Source organism: Monodon monoceros, unplaced genomic scaffold, assembly GCF_005190385.1.
Source record: "Monodon monoceros isolate NGI ecotype Baffin Bay Population unplaced genomic scaffold, NGI_Narwhal_1 Super_Scaffold_10, whole genome shotgun sequence".
Lineage (NCBI taxonomy): Eukaryota > Metazoa > Chordata > Mammalia > Artiodactyla > Monodontidae > Monodon > Monodon monoceros.
Window position 1 is genome coordinate 27,742,130 of NW_021703766.1, and position 18,566 is coordinate 27,760,695.

At 52.6% G+C, this 18,566-nt stretch overlaps 1 protein-coding gene across 4 annotated transcripts in view; it reads right to left on the bottom strand.

Annotated features, from left to right (window-relative positions):
- The window catches only part of NLRC5 (NLR family CARD domain containing 5), an 88,731-nt gene that overhangs the window by 31,622 nt on the left and 38,543 nt on the right, over positions 1-18,566 (bottom strand). For all 4 annotated transcript variants that reach the window (XM_029238349.1, XM_029238358.1, XM_029238330.1 and 1 more), the window contains exons 6-20: positions 16,536-18,207; positions 15,313-15,396; positions 15,084-15,167; positions 13,638-13,721; positions 13,426-13,515; positions 12,744-12,803; positions 11,205-11,270; positions 10,624-10,707; positions 8,645-8,728; positions 7,599-7,688; positions 5,341-5,409; positions 4,483-4,551; positions 3,660-3,743; positions 3,059-3,142; positions 1,723-1,812 (exon numbers count right to left, since the gene is read on the bottom strand). In XM_029238349.1, the coding sequence (XP_029094182.1) occupies positions 1,723-1,812; positions 3,059-3,142; positions 3,660-3,743; positions 4,483-4,551; positions 5,341-5,409; positions 7,599-7,688; positions 8,645-8,728; positions 10,624-10,707; positions 11,205-11,270; positions 12,744-12,803; positions 13,426-13,515; positions 13,638-13,721; positions 15,084-15,167; positions 15,313-15,396; positions 16,536-18,207 (2,794 nt within the window). The remainder of the gene's footprint in view (positions 1-1,722; positions 1,813-3,058; positions 3,143-3,659; positions 3,744-4,482; positions 4,552-5,340; positions 5,410-7,598; positions 7,689-8,644; positions 8,729-10,623; positions 10,708-11,204; positions 11,271-12,743; positions 12,804-13,425; positions 13,516-13,637; positions 13,722-15,083; positions 15,168-15,312; positions 15,397-16,535; positions 18,208-18,566) is intronic.

Sequence of the window (18,566 nt, forward strand, 5' to 3'; positions counted from 1 at the left end):
CCTTTGATTCTCACAATAAAATTGTGAGGTAAGGAAGTGTTTTTTTTTTTTTAACATCTTTATTGGAGTATAATTGCTTTACAATGGTGTGTTAGTTTCTGCTGTATAACAAAGTGAATCAGCTATACGTACACATATATCCCCATATCCCCTCCCTCTTGAACCTTCCTCCCACCCTCCCTACCCCACCCCTCTAGGTGGACACAAAGCACCGAGCTGATCTCCCTGTGCTATGCGGCTGCTTCCCACTAGCTATCTATTTGACATTTGGTAGTGTGTATATGTCCATGCCACTCTCTCGCTTCGTCCCACCTTACCCTTCCCGGTCCCCGTGTCCTCAAGTCCAATTCTCTACATCTGCGTCTTTATTCCTGTCCTGCCCCTAGGTACTTCAGAACTTTTTTTTTTTAAATTCCATATATATATATATGTTAGCATATGGTATTTTTCTCTTTCTGACTTCACTCTGTATGACAGTCTCTAGGTCCATCCACCTCATTACAAATAACTGAATTTCGTTTCTTTTTATGGCTGAGTAATATTCCATTGTATATATGTGCCACATCTTCTTTATCCATTCACCTGTTGATGGACACTTAGGTTGCTTCCATGTCCTGGCTATTGTAAATAGAGCTGCAATGAACCTTGTGGTACATGACTCTTTTTGAATTATGGTTTTCTCAGGGTATATGCCCAGTAGTGGGAATGCTGGGTCGTATGGCAGTTCTATTTGTAGTTTTTTAAGGAACCTCCATACTGTTCTCCGTAGTGGCTGTATCAATTTACATTCCCACCAACAGTGTAAGAGGGCACCCTCTTCTCCACACCCTCTCCAGCACTTATTGTTTGTAGATTTTTTGGTGATGGCCATTCTGACTGGTGTGAGGTGATACCTCATTGTAGTTTTGATTTGCATTTCTCTAATGATTAGTGATGTTGAGCATCCTTTCATGTGTTTGTTGGCAATCTGTATATCTTCTTTGGAGAAATGTCTATTTAGGTCTTCTGCCCATTTTTGGATTGGGTTGTTTGGTTTTTTGATATTGAGCTGCATGAGCTGCTTATAAATTTTGGAGATAAATCCTTTGTCAGTTGCTTTGTTTGCAAATATTTTCTCCCATTCTGATCTGAGGGTTGTCTTTCCATCTTGTTTATGGTTTTAAGGAAGTATTCTTACCCCTGCTTCACAGATCAGGAAACTGAGGTATCAAGAGATGCAGTGACGTGCTCAAAGCGGCACAGCAGGGAAGTGGTGAGCCTGTATTTGAACGTGGTCTGTCTGCTACCGTAACACCGGTTCTTGGAAGCAGGGAGGGGAGGAATAGGTGGACTTCACCTGAAACCATGGATGATCTGCTTTGCCTTGGCCAGGGCCGCTTGGCTAGCTGCCTTCCCTTCTACACTCTTATCAGCTCCAGAGACCCCACAATTCAGGTGGGTCCCTGAGAACTCAAGCTCCCACCAGAGAGCTCCCAGTTTCCTTAAAAGTCTCCCAGGACAATCCAGAGAGTAACTACAGGAGAGTCAACAGATTGTGCCCCGCGGTGAATTTGGAGAAATTTGAGTGTCCCTGGAGCTATATTTCACTCATTCATCTATTCATTCATTTCACAGACACTCATTGAATGTTCACTGGACCTGGTATCATACCAGGGCCCTGAGGATGCTATATCGTGAATGGGACAGATGAGGGGCAGAGTGGGGTCCCAGGGATACTCTCACCTGAAGTCCAAGTGCACAAGCCACGGCAGAGTAGAGAAGCACTGGGTCAAACTGAACACAGCATCCAGGGACAAATCGTTCTCACTGAGGCTGGAGAATCAGAGGGATGATGCTGACAGAAGTCACTCAGGACTCAAAAACACCCTCTTTGTGGTCAGAGCACAGGGCAGGGGAGGGCTGTCCCTCCCTGTTCCAGACGATGGAACACACTGAACCCCGGATGGTCAGAGCACCTCTGCCAACTCCCCATTGCACAGATGGGGAAACTGAGGTCCAGAGAGCAGCAAGGTCTTGCCCAAGATTATGAGACATGTTGGTGACAGAGCTGAGATTGGAACTCCAATTTGCATAAAATTTGCCTGCAATGGCAGCGAGGCCTTCCCACCCCCCCTCCCCCCACCTCCGCCCCCTGCAGGCCCCAAACAGGAACAGAAGCAACCTCCTCTGGTCCCAGCTTCCCAACGAAAGGTGGCCTGAGCAGGCAGTGCCCACAGGCCACAGCACTGGTTACAGCGAAAACCATAGCCACTGCCTCCAGAGTTTATGTGTTAACTGACTGGAAACCAGGGGCTCAGAGAAGGTGATGTAATTTGTCCAGGGACACTGGGAACCTGGGGTCTGTGACCAGGTTGCTGCGGCCAGGAAGCCTCTCCGTCGGGCCCAGAAGAGCCAGGGAGGAGGAGGTGGGGGGCATGTGAGCTAGGAGCACAGGGAGCTTTAAGGGCCTAGAAACTCTGGCTGGCTGCAGGCAAAGTCTGGGCGTTCACAGCCTCCTTCCAGGGCCTCCCTCCCGTAGTGCACATCTCCCCCATCTCTGCCAGGTGCTCAGGGCTCTCAAATCTCCCCGGGGAACCTTCCTGGGTATCTTCTCTAGTCCAAACCCTCCCTGCCTACCTGGCCAGGGCACCCCAGTCAAACGGCCCCTCCCCTCCACCCCACCCTGCCCCAGGGCCAGCTGCCAGCTGTTATATTAATCAGGTAATACTTCCCAGCCCTGCCTGCCTGGGCCTCCCAGAGAGCCTGTGCAGAGACAGGGAGACAGGCTTGAGAAACGAAGGCTTAACTCAGCAGCTGGATCGCTGAGTCACAGAGACCAGTGTCTATTTTAGTGAGAAACACAGTAGTAACTACCCTGTCCTGGGCACTGGCCACGTGTCAGGGACTGGCCCCGGTGGCTGACATGCATTGTCTGATGTAACCTTTATGATAACCTCAGGAGGAAGTGAGATGGGACACAGAATATCCCCCCCACCCCGTCATCTCCTTCCCCCCTTCCCACACACATGCTCTCATCCAGAGATCAAACCTCAGAGGCTTTGCCCAGAGGGCTACTCACTTCAAGGACTGCAGAGCGCCCAGCCCTGGAAGCAGCTGAGCCAGCAGGGCCACACCTTTGTCCCCGAGAGCGTTGCCTGATAAGCTGGGAGGGGCACACGGAGAGGACAGGTCAGCAGAGGGTGGGGGTGGAGACAGCAGGAGCTCGCCTCTCCACCCCAGTCACTCAGCTTCTCCTGAAACTGGGATACGGTCCTGGGCTGCCAGGCCGGATCTCAGCACATGGCACTGGATCAGCTGGGGTCTCCCAGCATGTGGATGTGGGATCTTAGTTCCCCAATCAGGGATTCAACCCGCGCCCCCTGCATGGGAAGCATGGAGTCTTAACCACTGGACCTCCAGGGAAGTCCCTCCCCTCGGGTTCTCATCCTCAGGTTTGTGACCCCTGAGGGGTTAGGCTTGGGCTTCAGAGAGTGTCAAATATGGGGGCACCTGTATTTTAGGGGGAAGAGTCACAACTTTCACCAGGTTCTCTAAAGGGTTCCTGATTGCAGCGGGGAAAGAATAGATGACCCTAAATCTTAAAACACAGAACAAAACACAACACACTAACACCTACCCACTAATGGGCCCCACCACCCCGCCTTCCAGCAACCACTCACTCGAGGTGACGGAGGCAGCAACTTCCTCCCAGTGCTTTGCAGAGGTGCTCTAGGTGCTGGGCTTGCAAGGCACAGTGTGTCAGCCTAGGGAGGGTAGGACCACAACCCTGCAGCGCCTGCCCAGCTCAACAGAGGCGAGCGGGGCTCCCCACCCCCAGATAACACAGGCAGAGAGGCTTGTGGAAAGGGGACTGGGATGCATCGGGCACCCGGACAGGCAAAGAGGGACCGACACACAGCACACGTGAGATGTCACATGGGCAGAGAAGAGCCAGAGAGAGTCAGAGACAGAGAGAGAGGCAGACCAAGATGGAGAGACACCGAGATAAGAGAGGGAGGGAAGGAGACAGACGCAGAAAGAGACTGAGAGAAATTGAGTGCCAGAGGAGAATAGACAGACAGGGAGGGGCATTCAGATGGACAGAATCAGAGAGGAGGCTGGAAGAGTTGTGATGGGAGCCCTGTGGAGGTTGAGCTGAGTCCCCAGGCCTAGGCCCCAGGATCAGGAACGAAGGGGCCGCGTGCTCCCCATTTTCTCCATCCAGAGTTCCCACAACCCCTCAGCTACTGGAGGTCGGGGGAGCTAAGGGGGGTGGGAACCGTGGGCAGGGAAGGTGACTGGGGGTCTGCCGTGTGAGCCCCTTCTGGGGTGGGCTGGGCAGGGGAGATGGGAGGCAGGAAAACCAGGACATGACAGCAGGTTACGTCCTGCTTAGGTTGTGTCCTCCAGGGGGCACCTGGCTCTGGGGACCCGGGACAGGCTCTGTGCCCAGGAAGTGGGGAGGTGGGAACCATGCTCAGGGCCCGCAGGCCATCACGGTACCTGATCCTTGGGGCGCACGGGAGCGGATCAGAAGGCATCTGGAACGTAAGGCTGCCAGGAAACGCAGCCCTGGAGGGACACACACCAAGGCCATGCTGAGCAGACACCTCATCCACTGCCTCAGACTCCAGCCTTAGACCCACTTCCCACCATTCAATCCCTATATGAGACCTGGGGACAGTCAGACCTTGGTTCCAATTGGGCTTCTCGGCTTCCTGGCTGTGTGACCTGGGACAAATCACTTAGCCTGCTACTGGGAGAACAGGTGAATTGTCTTAGTTTGCTGCTTGGTGCATAGTAAGTGCTCAGTTAACCTTGGCTCTTAGGATCATTAATCTCATCACCAGCAGTGCCTTCAAAAATGTCAGCCTCAGCTGCAAGCAAGCCTTCTAAAGCTCAGACCCTACAGAAGAGATTGTAGGTGCACACTGAGGAGCAAAGAGCTGAGTCTCTGCTCAGGTGCTGGCCTGGGGCAATCCAGGAAGGCACCCTGGTGGAGGCAAACACCCTCTAAAGGGTCCTTGTGCCAAAGGGAGCCAGAAGTTCTGACCAGAATCAGAGCTACATGCCAGGCTATCCTCTGGGTTTAGGCTGAAGGGACTCCGTCTCCCACGTGTAGCTCTCTGGCTACCCCACCCCTGCCCCAGTCTGCTGTCTGCATCTGGCATCCCAGGGCTGTCTTCAGGTACCACTTGGGAAATGGGGAGGCAGTTTGTCCTTTGAGCCTCCCCTTAGGGCTTCATCCCCAGCCAAGCCTGCTGGCTTCTTGTGCCTTTGTGAATTTGTCAAGGTCCCCCCCGGCTGTTGAGTTACACCGTCCAGTGGTGGCGGTCAAGGAGGGGACGGTCCTGGCCCTACCTTTTCTGGATCACCTCCTGCTCCTCCGGCTCTGGGGCAAACTTGAGGACCACAGTTTTGTGCAGCAGGCTGCAGACAGGAGGGGAGGGAGGAGGTAGCTGCTGGGGGGCCCAGCTGCTGCTACGTCTTATTTCTAGCCTGGCCTCCAGGGACCTCTAAGGTGCCCTCTCCCTGCCTCTAGCTGCGGCACTTCCTCCGACTTTGCCCTGATGTCTTCTCTCGCCTGAGGGTACTCACCCCTGTGCGGTGAGGCCACTGCCAGGTCGGGACAGGCACTGAGAGTCCAGAGCATCCCTAACCTCGCCTTTCCAAGTGAATGTTATATATATATTTCCCATGACAAAAGTTATTCTTCTTCCCTCTGGAGAACTTAGAAAATGTAGAAAAATAAGAAGAAAATAAAGAAAAATCACCCACAATCTCTTCCACATATCAATTATCACTGATGATAACATGTGGAGTGAGTCCTTCAAGTCTTCTGTCTTCTTAATGCAGTTAATATTCTTTCTTTTTCTTTCTTAAAAGATGGGATTAAATTTACAAACTCCCTTTTAAAAATTCCCTTTTAAATATTTCAAAGGACAGATGAAGCAAGGGTTACATGATGTTGATAATTATTGGTGGGAGCTGGGGAGTTCATTATACCATTCTCTCTAGCTTTCAGTTTGATTGAAAAGCTTTATTATAAAAATGAGGAATTTAAAAAAATGTTTCTTTAAGTTTTTGTTGTTTTTTTTTTAGCCACACCGCGCGGCTTGTGGGATCTGACTGAACCTGGACCACGGCCGTGAAAGCACCGAGTCCTAACCACTGGACCACCAGGGAATTCCCTGATGAATTAAAATTTTTATGTTTACTTAATATGCCAGAGTCATCCCTCCACACTAAAGCTGCAGCTATATCATGGTTCCATCAGTTCTTCTCTCTGGAGGCAACTTAGTTTACTTAACTAGTATCACTAATATCTTGCTGTTAAAGATTTAAGTTATTTTCATTTTTTTCCTATTATAATCAATACTGAGGTGAACATCCCTGCAGGTCAAAGTGTTTGCACAGTCACGGTAATTTCTTCATTATAAATTCCTAGAAGTGAATGGAGTGTCATTTGGAATGGCCTAGGGGCCTTTACTGATTCATTATATACAGTGAACCAAGGGCCCTAGTACCACCGCGTGGGTGAATCTGGTCTCTCTTTCCTCCTTTAAGGGGTGTTTAAAGCAGGAGAGCCCCTATGGGTGGGGACTGTGTTGACATTAATTAGCATCTGTCCTCAGCTGCCCAGACTGAATGCGGAGACCCACAGAAATAAGGTTGGGCCCTGTCTGAGGTCGGGTTCCCTTAGAAGCAGAGTCACTTGGTCACTGTGTACATGATGTACTGAGGGTCTGATCTCAGGGACCGAGGGAAGCAGAACAGGGCAGGTCCTCAGCCTGATCCCACAGGAAGCATGAATGCAACACAGAAGAGCCAAACCTGACTACCTGTTGGATCTGTTTCTTTTACTTTAACCTTTGCTTCCCGTTGCTTTTGTTCACTAAAAGGATACTGTCTGTACATAATGGCCTGCCTTGGAGAACCCTGCCCCTCTGCCTGAATGTTAAACCAAAGTGCCTTTGTTCAGGGAAGCATCCTGACCCCGCCCACCTGTGGCTGGCTGCAAGAAAGAAGAAATTAACACATCCCCTCCCCAAGGCTGGCCATTCCAGGGGATATTTGCAAAACGTATGGCCCTTTTACTTCCTCATCTCCTCCCCCTCTCTGTGCTATAAAAGAAACTGGCATCCAAACCCCAATGAGATGGTTTCTCGGAGACACTAGTCTGCCATCTTCTCCGTCTGCCTCCACATCTCGTCTCTGATTCATTGAGCAGAGTGAGCTTGGACTTGGTAACGTCAATAGCATTAAAAGTTTGTCTCACCGGAGGTAAGGGGGCCGGAGGGTTATACCTCTGCCTCTGTCACTGGCCACTCCTGGCTGGGAGGATAAGGGGGTGTGTAACCTCCCAGGCATCACTGGCTCTTAGCGGCCCAGGGCATTTCTCTGGAGGAGGTATAAGCTGTGTGCAACCAACACCCACAGCAGCTGGGAACGGGCACCCAGCTGTAAAGGGGGTCTGGGTGGGGCACCAGCATCTTCCACAGGTCTCAAAGGCCTGGGGCCAGAAAGAATTCCAAGGACTTAGAGAGAACGACAGGAGAGCCCAAGAGCTCCACGCTAGAGGTGAGAGTGGGTGATGGTGGTGCACGGGGAGTCCCTACCTGACATGTAGCTCTGCCAGGGTCCGGCACATGCTCACTGCACTCAGCACACGGCACGCCCCGGCCAGAGAAAGCCCATTGCTGCTGAGGCTGTGGAGAGGAGGAGGGAGCCGGCCATGAGCAGGCGGCTGGAGTCCCCAGCGCCACACAGCTCCAGCCGCCTGCTCCTGGCTCAGCAGCTGGCTGGCTCTCACTCGTGGAATGTCCTGGGTCTTTAACCAGGGCGTCTTAAAGGGGGAGCCATGAAGCATATGACCTCTTGCCCCACACAGAGAATAAGGTCCTCCAGCTGGAGCAGTAAGAGCTGACTCACTGTTTTTGCTTCTCTGATCCTCAGTTTTCTGGTCTGAAAAAAACTCACCATTTTAATCCCATTTTACCAATGGGGAACCTGAGGCCAAGAGATAGGAAGTTACCTTCCCAGGGTCACAAAGCTACTGAGTGACAGAGCCAGGGTCTAAATGCAAAGCCAAGACTCCAAACCACTGATACCCTAACCTCAACACTCCCCCACTCCCACTCCCACTTGACGCTAAGACCCCAACATATCCCCCCCACCCAATAGCACCCCTAGCCCACACCGTGCAACACCACAGCACACCCAATAGCCTACTACCCTTTCTTCTCGTTCCACCACCACAACGACCCACCCTTCACCCCAAAACCATATCCCACCGTACCACTTCCCACTCCAACAGCCCAGCACCCATCCACCCAATACCCTAGCGCTGCCCCAGTGCAACTCCGCGTCCCACCCCACCCCGGGGCCATTGTCAGGACAAACTGGAATACAAGCTACTGATGTATGGTGAACACGTTCTACATGTTCAAGGGATTTTAATAACTGGAACAAAGTAGCTCATGCCAGAGGCATGCAAGGCATGGTTGAACCACTCCGCCTGCGCTGGAGCTGGGAGAGAAAGCAGAGCTGGCCGGTGAAGCAGCACTGTCTCTGGTGACTGTGGGCACGGGGACCAGGGGTGGTGGGGACCAGCTGGGGCTCTCCTGGGCCCCCGCGGTAGTCGACAGTGGGGCGGGTGACTCACTCCAGCTTCCTGGCGATGTGCAGCCGGGGTGCAGCCTCCGCCATCAGTTGACAGCCTTCATCTTCCAGTTGGTTCCCTGAGAGGCTGAGACAGAGGGGCCTGATGTCCTGTGCTGCCCCTCAACCCTCAGCGTTCACACAGTCAAAGCATCCCTCCAACAAATGAGACTCAATTATAATGAACGTTGAAAGATTGCGTACCACGTGCCTGGCACTGTCCTAGATGCTCTTACAATTATTGGATATTTAATCCTCATAACAGCCCTACGAAGTAGGCACTATTATTTTCCTCATTTTACTGATGAGTTAACAACGGTTAAAACACTTGCTCAAAGTTGGGCCTGGGATTTGAACTCCGGCAGCCTGACTTCAAGGCCCCATCCTCAACTGTTTCTTTATGCTGCAACCTACATAATTACTTCTTGTGGTGAGCTCCACGCTTATCGGGAAATCTGATCTAGTCTGGGGACCAGGAAAGGCTTGCCTGATGTTTGAGCTACTTGCTAGAAAAACTAGGAGTTCAATAGGTAAGGGGTGGGAGAGAGATGGGGGAAGGGTGTTCCTGGCAGTAGGAACAGCACAGTCAAAGATCCCATGACATAGCACATTAGAGGACTTGAAAAAGAGCAGATATGTCTGCATTAAAGATGGAGTGGGAGGGTGGGGTCAGATGGGGCTTGTGGGGTTGGGGGCACGGTTCTGGATCACACAGCATTTTAGGACTTGGGCTTATCCTGAGCACTGGGAAGGGGGCAGGCAGTAAAAGGCAGTTCACTGCCAGGTGGAGGTGGCCAGGATGGAAGCCTAGTGAGGAGGTATCCAAGTGAGATGAGAATGGCCTGGACTAGGGAGGTGGATGAAGAGGATGGAGAAAAAAGAACTTTTTTTTTTTTTTTGCAGCGCTGCACGGCATGCAGGATCTTAGTCCCAGACCATGCGGGGTCTTAGTTCCCTGACCAGGGATCGAACCCATGCCCCTTCCAGTGGAAGCACAGAGTCTTAACCACTGGACTGCCAGGGAAGTCCCCAAGAGAACGGTTTTGAGAACTCTATAGGGGGTAGGTCGACTCAGGATGGACTGGCTATAGGAGGAGGGCAAGGGAGCTGAGAGGTGTCTGGTCTGTGTAACCAGGTGGGTGATGGGGCACACCTGCAGGTGAGAAAACTGGGGGAGGGACAGGCTTGGTGGTGGCGAGGTGGGTGGAAGTATGTGAGTTGGGTAAAAACCACCTTCTAATCCTGTCTTGGTTCTCCCAATGGGACAAGGTCAAGGCTCAAGCTTTGGTCACCAAGGCAGCCCTCACCCCGTCCATCTTGCCCTAGGGTGGGGCCACTCAAAATACATGATGGCATTTCATCACCCCACCTTCATGCCCATTTGATTTCCTCGGATGACCGTGGCAGGGGTCCCTTCCCGGTGACATGACAGGACCTCCACCAATCCCCAAACCCCACTCTCAAAGGCTCTGCTCAGGAGCTGGACATCATGGGAATTTCTCCAGCCCAAAAAGAGAAGGTCATCTCATGCTACTCTGGGAGGAAGACAGCGTGAGGGGACCCTGAGGGCTGTGGTCTGGAAGACAAGACTACACGTGATGAGGTTTCTGCTTCGCAGATCTCAGTGAGGATGAGGCCAGGAGCCAGACTGTCTGAGCCTGAATCCTGCCCTAGACTCTTCCTAGACTTGTGACCTTGAGCAAATTTACCTTTACCATGGCTTAATTCCCTCCACTATAAAATGCACATAGTAACAGTACTTACATCATAGAGATATAAGGATTAAATGAGAGGATGTATGTAAAAGCACCTGGGACAGGACGGGTGCTAAATAATGGTAGCTGTTAGGATGATCTGATTCCCCCAAATTCTTAATGAAGCAGCATGCCCTTCCCCACACCGTCCACCCAAAGCTGAGGCCTTGCCTACGCTGCCCTGCCCTCCCTTTCTGTCTCCTGTCCCAGCGCTCCCCATCATACTCACTCCACTTCATCCAGGTGTGGACCTTCCCGGAGCTGGGCTATGAGCACTTCCACATCATGGACCCCGAGCTGACACTTCTGGAGCCTGCGGCGGGCGTAGGGCCGAGAGGCTCAAGGTAAGAAGCTATGCTATGCCTCCTGGGGCTCTGAGTGCGGCTACCAGGAAGGAGCTGCAGCAGCCAGGAGGCCGGCAGACCTGGGTCTAATCTTGGCCTTGTTTTTCAGTAGCTGGGTCACCTGGGATAAGGCACCTAACCTATCTGAGACTCAGTTTTCTCCTCTATCAAATGGGACTAATAATGTGTACTTTGCAGGGTTTTCAAAAGAATCACAATGAGGTAATGGATATAAAATACTACAGTGCCAAGCACAAAGCAAGGGCCCATTAAATTACAGCTATTATTGTTGTTATGACAAGTGTCCCTTGCTCAGGCCGGGATGGGTTACTCATGTCCTTTCCCCGCTCCACATCTGCTTCTCCCTTTATCCTCCCTGCCCCTGCCGTGCCTCCTCTGGGAAGGGACCCTCCCCCCATATCATATCCCTCCCCTCAAAGCAATGGATCCCATCCCACTGAGGTACCTGAGTGCCAGGCTTCTCCTCTGAGCCTCTTTCCTCTGGTTGGCATTGCCCCGTAGGTCTGGGTCTCTGGCAAGAACAAATCCAACACTGGCCTGGGCTCAGGAGTCCAGGGCCTGATGGACCAAACCTCTTCCCTTGGTTTCTAGGAACTGAACACCCTATAGCATGACCCACAGTGAATGAATAACAAAGATGGTTGCCTGAAGGTACTAAAGGTGCTACTCAGCAAAGCAGCAGGGCAAAAGGTTTAAGGTCAATTGGGACCTTTATTCAAATTCTGGCTCTGCCATATATAGCTGTATGGCCTTGGGTAAGTCACTTCACCCATCTGAGCCCCAGTTTTCTCTTTTCTAAAGTGGGATGACAACATCCAACACATAGTGATCGAAGGACTGAATGAGACGATGTATGGTCAAGTGCCCAGCATAGGCAAGCTTAGCAAAGTGCAGGCTTAGTGAAAAGAAGCTGCTATTGTCTAAGATGCCATGGTCTCCATTTGTAGATGTACCATCTGTGATTCAGAAGGCCAGGAGCATGGACTGCATGTGGGTGCAGGCTGTGGGAAGCCAAGGCACCACCAAGTGTTCTCTCCAACTGGGCCAGGGGAGGACCGGGGTCTGCAGGGATACTGGAACATCATGGATTTTCATAGACTTCTAGATCAGTGCTGTCCAAAAGAACTCTCTGCAAGGACGGAAATGTTTTGTATTTGTTCCATCCACTATGGGAGCCACTAGCCACCTGTGGCCATTGAGCACTTGAAATGTGGCTAAAGTGGCTGATGAACTGAAATGATCACTTTATTCAATTTTAATTAATATAAAATTAAATAGCCACATGGGCTAGTAGCTACCGTATTGGGCATCATAGCGCTCTGCAGTCAGAGGGTAAAAAGACATTGGTCCTCCCAGATCCCTGTACGGGTGAGGAAACTGAGGCTCAGAGCAGGGAAAGGACTTGCATGAGGACATACAACTTCATGTGTTTCTGCGTCTCACAGGGAGGGGTGTGAGGGAAACACAGAAAGTTCTTTAATGGGAAGGCGACTTCCCTATTTCTGCCCAGTAAGGACTGGCCAAGCTGGAATCCATGCACAGCTGGAACAGCTAGCACTTGAATGGCAACTGGATGCCAGCAGTGCTCTAGGCACTTCAAGTGTGTTAATTCATTTAATTCTCAGAACAAGTCTAAGATGTCGGTACCATAATTGCCTTCCTCCTTTTTTAATTGGAAGAGTTTTCCCTGCGTAGTATCGCCAGTCTCACCACATCTTCATGTCCTCCCTAAGGGTCTGATTCACTCTGAGACTTCTGGTGATGCCCGCTCATCACAGGAGCTGGATGTGGTCCAGAGACACTAGAGGAAGCTAAGTCCTTGGCCAACTCTGAGAAGTAAGTCATTTCCCAGGGGAGCAGTAGCAAGAAAAATCCCCACATTCCACCTCTTCCTAAACTCTTTTTGCCACTTTTCCCCACAACTACCTAAGCCCAGATTGCTTCTCAGAATGAGCCCAAACCCACCCCATCCCTAGCTTCTTACCCTTGTAGCTCTGTAGCCGTCTCTGTGGGTGGGGAGAGAAGGAAGATGAGGTCCGCCTTCCTGCAGGGTCAGACACTGAGCCGTGAAACCAGTACACCAGCCCTACCTGTGCACCTGTGCTGCCCCAAACATCCAGAGAAAGCTGATTTTGTAATCGACACAGAAACAGAACTGGCAAAAGTGCTCAATATCAGACATGTAAAATTGTGACTATGTCGTTGCTAGACGAATCGTGAGTGTTTTAAAAAGTCAGGAAAACAATTTTTGCTAGAAAAATTATAAAAGTTAGGAATGCTGAGAGTTTCTATAGGAGCCACAGTGTTGGGATTAAGAGGCATTACACTTCATCTACCCCGCGACCCCAACTGGCTAGTTCAGCACCACGGAGAGCGACACGGGACTCAGGATTCCCTCCACTCTGCCTATTGTTCCTAGATTTGTCGATTCATTCCCTCAACCACCCATCCATCCGTCTATCCATTTATCGTTCCACTCATTCACTATTTATTGAGTACGAGGTGCCAGGCCTGAGCTGGGCTCTGGAGATACTGATTGAGTAAAACAGACTCATGCACGCACACGTAGGTCTTGCAGACCGGTGGCCTCCTCCTTTTCCCATCCCCACTTTCTCCTCCCCTTTTCTCAAGACCCTGAAGGCCAGGATCCCATTCCCCCTGCTCACCTGACCTGTAGCATCCTGACGGTGGGGCACGTGACCGCCACATTCGTCAAGGAGAGGAGTGTTGACACGGAGACATTGCTGAGGCTCAGGCTGCATGATTGTGGCAAAGGTGTCAGGAGTGAATCCCCCATCCCATCCACCCCAGACTCTTTCTGCTCTCCAAGGGAGGAGGGGGAGGTCACTCAGGCAGGGGTGGTGGAAAGACAGCTTACTCAAGCTTCCGGAGCCGCGGCAGGCAAGGCAGTACCTCCACGATGCTCAGCACCTCCCAGTCCTTGAGCTGGTTGTCCCGAAAACTGTAGGGAGACCGAGGCCCAGTCCCTCAGCCCTGGGGTTGAGAGACTTGGGAGCCCCAGGTGGCAGGCGACAAGCGTGGCCATCTTCATGCAGGAGACACAAGATAGGGGCCTACGAGAAGTTCGTGGTATCCAGCAGGCCCAGCTAGGAGGAAAGGCCCTCTGCTGGCTTCACTTCCATCCCAGTTCAGTCCCTCTGGGAGAGTTTCTGCCTGGTGGCCCAAGGGATCCAGATGATGGACTGTGAAGGCCTCATGAGGTGGGATGAGGGGACCCAGCGCCCTGCTCTCTAGGCTCTGTCTGGGATGTGCCTGAGGCCTGAGTTCAGCCGGGCCTCTTGGTTCCCAGGTGATAGGCAGACTAGGATGCAGGAGAAGCTGCTTGCAGCCTCTCCTCTGGCCCTGATTCACCCAAAGCCCTAGGCCAAGCACTTTCATTTCTGACCTCACATTCCCCACCTGTCAAATGGGGTCCACAAACAGCCCTGCCTGGGTTCCTAGCTAGAGGGACAAAACAGCTGAAGAGTATAAGGGTGCCTCTGTGTGTAATCACTTGGTCAGGACAAAGGATCAGAAATCGTGAACTTGTTGACATTTACTTTTCTTTCTTAATTATTGAGAGTGACCTTAATCTTTTCCCCCATCACCCAGAGTGATCATGAACAAAGACACCCAGCAGAGGGGACAGAGCAGAGCTCTGGCCCAGCTAATGCTCCACTCGACAAGCAGTGCACCCTACTGCTGGGCTGCATCTGCCTGGATGAAGGAGTGTCTTTTCTAAATCTCATAAAGGTGCCATATTAGGCAGCAGTGGTCCTGCCAGACAGCTGCTAAGGAGGATCCCTGGTCCCACCCTTCTCAGGCCATTCATCACAGACATAGGGCAGGAGTATATTCATACATACGTGCTTAGCTGTGTATGTGGATCTAAGTGTGCAGGCATGTGTGTGCTCCACATGTGCATGTATGTGTGGCATATACTTAAGTGAGCAGGCAAGTGCAAGTGTGTGCGCACATACGTGCATGAATGTGGACGTATGTGTGTGTTTCATGCCTTTATGTGTACCCACACAGCACCTGCCTTCTCTCAGGGTCACAGAAAGAAGGGAGGGACCCTCAAAACTCAAGCTCCTTCAAGATGTCCCAAAATATTAGCACTTCTCTGGGGTCTCTGGGAGCCTTGTGTTTGGATCCAGTCCCACCCAGTTCTTGGATTGATGCCTCTCCTCTCTGGGTCTCACTGAAAAAGTAGTGGCCAGACCCTAATGGAATAGACAGGACCCAGTCCAGGCTCAAGGGGGACCCTGGGACCTGGACAGTGATTCCTCCCCTCAGCCAGCGAGCCCTCCTGGAGATCACTCACCTGATCTCTTCCAGCTGTGGACAGAGAGGCAAAGCCTGCACCAGGTGGCTGATGCCTTGAGCAGTGATCTTACTTCCTGCTAACCTACAGGGTAAGCAAAGATAGTGGGAAGAATGGGGATGGGAAAGGGGACAGACCAGGAATCTGCCCTGTGCAGGGTTGAGGGGCGGGAGGAGAGTTCCAAGCACCGCCGGCTGAGGATCCATCTCGGTCCCAAGCCCTGACTCACCCCAGCTTCTTCAGGCTCCCCATTGTCGGCAAGCACCTGGAGAGGGCTTTGGCAAAGGCGTCCCCACACTTCCTGCTCTTAAAGCTGCCACGGGAAGAGGCGAAGTGGCAGAAGATCAGTGGTGGGCAGGGCTTAGAGTTATCACCCATTCCCTCCTCTGAGAGATGGAGTTTAATCCAGTAATGGCAGTAGTACTAGTTGTTGCTGTAATTGTTGTAGTAGTAACAAGTACATATTATGGCAGACACTGCTAATCGTCTACCAAAACCCATTCTCCGCTGTAGCTATCACTGGGAACATGGTTTCCTGGCCAGAGGTGGTGTTTCCCAGCCTCCCCTGCAGCTCAGTGTGACCATACGACTCCGACTATGTTGTCACCACTGGAATGTGAATGGAAAGGATGTGCTCTATTTCCGGGACTGAGCTTTAACCCATTGGGCATGTCTAATCCGTGTTCCCTCTTTACTTTCCCCCAAGCCAGAGCACAGATGTGTCTGTGACCCAGCTCTGACCATGCAGAGCAAGATGCCCAAGGAGATGATGCTGCAACCATGGAAGGGGCCTGGGTCTCTTCATGGCCATGTGGAGCTGAGCCATCCCACTGACCTGGACCACTTACCTCTGAGTCTTCCGTAAGAGTGAAAACAAAAACAAAAACCACCACATTATTTAATCCACTGTATATGGAGGGGGAGGGATTCTTTGTTATTGCAGCCTAAACTTTTCTCTAGCTACTACACATATCGAGCCTTTACTCTGTGCCAGGAACTGTGCCACGAAGTGTTTTTCATGCATTATTTCATCTCATTCTCCCAACACCCTATCAAGTAGGTATTATTACTGATTCATTTTAGGGATAAAGAGACTCAGGCTGAGAGGTTAAATACCCTGTCCAAAGCAAAGAGGCTCTAATAGCACAGCCTGGGTCAGATGCTCCAGCCCATGACTGAGAGAAAAAGAGGGAAAGACTGAATCCAGAAACCATAACTAGAGGAGATCTAACTGGACCCCAGAGTTCCTGGAGAGGCAAGGAGCTTCCTCACCGTGTCACAGGCTAAGGGGCAGTAAGGAAGGACCTATCTGTTCTGATATTCAAGATTCTTCCTCAGTTTTCCTCAGCTGGGTTCTGCCAAGACTGGCTGGCCTCCGCTCTCCCAAAAGTCCAGTTCTCTCCCAGGGATGTTCCCAGGTTCCCCCCAGAGCTCCCCTGTCCTTACTCTCACCTGAGATTCTCTACCTGCCCACAGCCTGCCAGGGCTTCAGGGCAGCGGGGCTCCAGGGGGCAGCCCTCAAAATCCAGGTGGATGGGGGCATCCCTGTGCCCTAGGATGTTGGTCAGGGCAGCCAGGTCGGTGTAGGTCAGCAGGAAGTTGTGGAAGGGCATTTGATGGGGGAGGCTCTGGGCTGTGAAGCCAGCCAGCTCAGGCACCTGTGTCTCACCCACACAGTGACACAGCTCTACAACCTTTGGTCCCGTGAGCCTGCGGGTGGCCAACTTCCTCAGTGCTTGCACCACTGCTGCCTGCTTGGTACCCACCCAGGCCTCGTCCTGCTGTGCCAGGAGGCTGAGGAAGGGGCGGCAGGCACAGGATGCCAGGCCCGCCAGAAAGGTGGGGAGGTGGTCTATGAGGCCCAGTCTAGCTTTGCTTCGCTGCACCCAGCGAGAAGTGAGGGTGACATGTTGGGAGAGTGTATCTTTGTCCACCTGGGGGCTGGCCATCAGGTGCAGGGCAGCAAAAAACTCCTGCAGGCTTAGGTGGGTGAAGGCATAGCCTGTCTCCTGGTGCCCGGGCCCCATGCACACACAGGAGGTCATCAGGCCGAGGGCAGCCCCGAAGGCCATCACGGGTGGAGGGATGTCACCTGCAGAGAAGATGATCTTCCCTGTCTCCAGGCCCTGCAGGGCCACTTCCCCGAGACCCAGCAGGGACTCGGCAGGCAGGAACCCTTGGGGACTGAGGGTTAGCACCATCTGCACGTAGTTCTGGGTCATGGTGGGCAGGAGGGCTGCAGACTGGCCTGGAGAGCTGCCCGGGAGCAGATGGTAGAGGCAGAGGCAGGCGACTCGGCACAGAGCGGGCAGGGCACACATGCTCCAGAGACGTCTGTCTGCCCGCAGCTCTGCTAGGGCTGCCTCCTGGGATGGCTGGTCGTTGAAGAAGCGGCTCACGTACTCCTCCACCCGTGGTCCGTCAAAGCCCCACATGTGGACCGTGGCCACCTCGGTGGGCAGGCAGGCAGGCAGCTTCCCTGGACGGGAGGTGGCCATTACCCAGCAGCCCGGCAGGAGGGTCCCACGGCAGAGGCGGGAGAAGAGGGTGAGGGCTGATGCTGGGTCCTCAGGGCCTGCAGTCTCCTTGCTGGGGCAGGGGTGGAAGACCTCGTCCAGTCCATCAAAGATCAGCAGGGTTCCATTAGCATTCTCCTGCAGGTACTCGAAGACGGCCTCGGGGCCAGCCTCAGGCCTCAGGTACAGATCAAAAAGGAGCTGGGGTAGCGTCAAGAAACCTGTGATCATGTTGAGCTGGCGGAATTCGAAAAGGAACAGGGCCTGGAAGCGGTCCAGCTGACCATCAGCCCACTTCTGGCAGAGCCGGTGGGCCAGCGTGGTCTTGCCCATGCCCGCCTTCCCCAGAAGCACCGTCACTCTTGGGCCCCTGTTGGCCTTGGTATTGAAGAGGTCCCAAATGTTCACGTCGGTGCCATCTTCTGCCTTGGGGTCCCCTGTAACGGCCCCCTCCTGAGCGTCGAAGGGTGCTGAGGCCCGGCTCCATTGCAAGATTGGAGGGATGTAGACTTGGGGGAAGGCAAGCGGCTGCCCTGGCCTCGGGGTCCTGTCGGCATAGCGCTGCCGGGCAGAAGTCCTAAGCAGTTGCAGGTACCTCTTGGCCAGCTCTGCAGGGGACAGGGAGATTGCGTGAGAGCCGGGGACCTCCCCACGCCGCTCACCACAGTATCAGGTTGTTGGGAGCTGGTAGCCTTGGTCATGTACATATGGGGATGGGGGACGGCAAGAGCACACAAGTGCTCTTATGCCCCCCAAATTCCTAGAATTAATTGGCTCTACAGAAGCACAGGCTCTGACAGCCATTTACACAGGGAAGTAGGAATGGGGAAGTGTGGACCACGGCTCTATTTGTTTTGCAACAATGTAAGTGGTGTAAAGTTTTCAGTGAGATGGGGGAGGGGAAAGGGGGCAATATCTTATTGGAACAAGCTTTCACTGTGATATCGAAGTAACCTGCCTGCGGCCC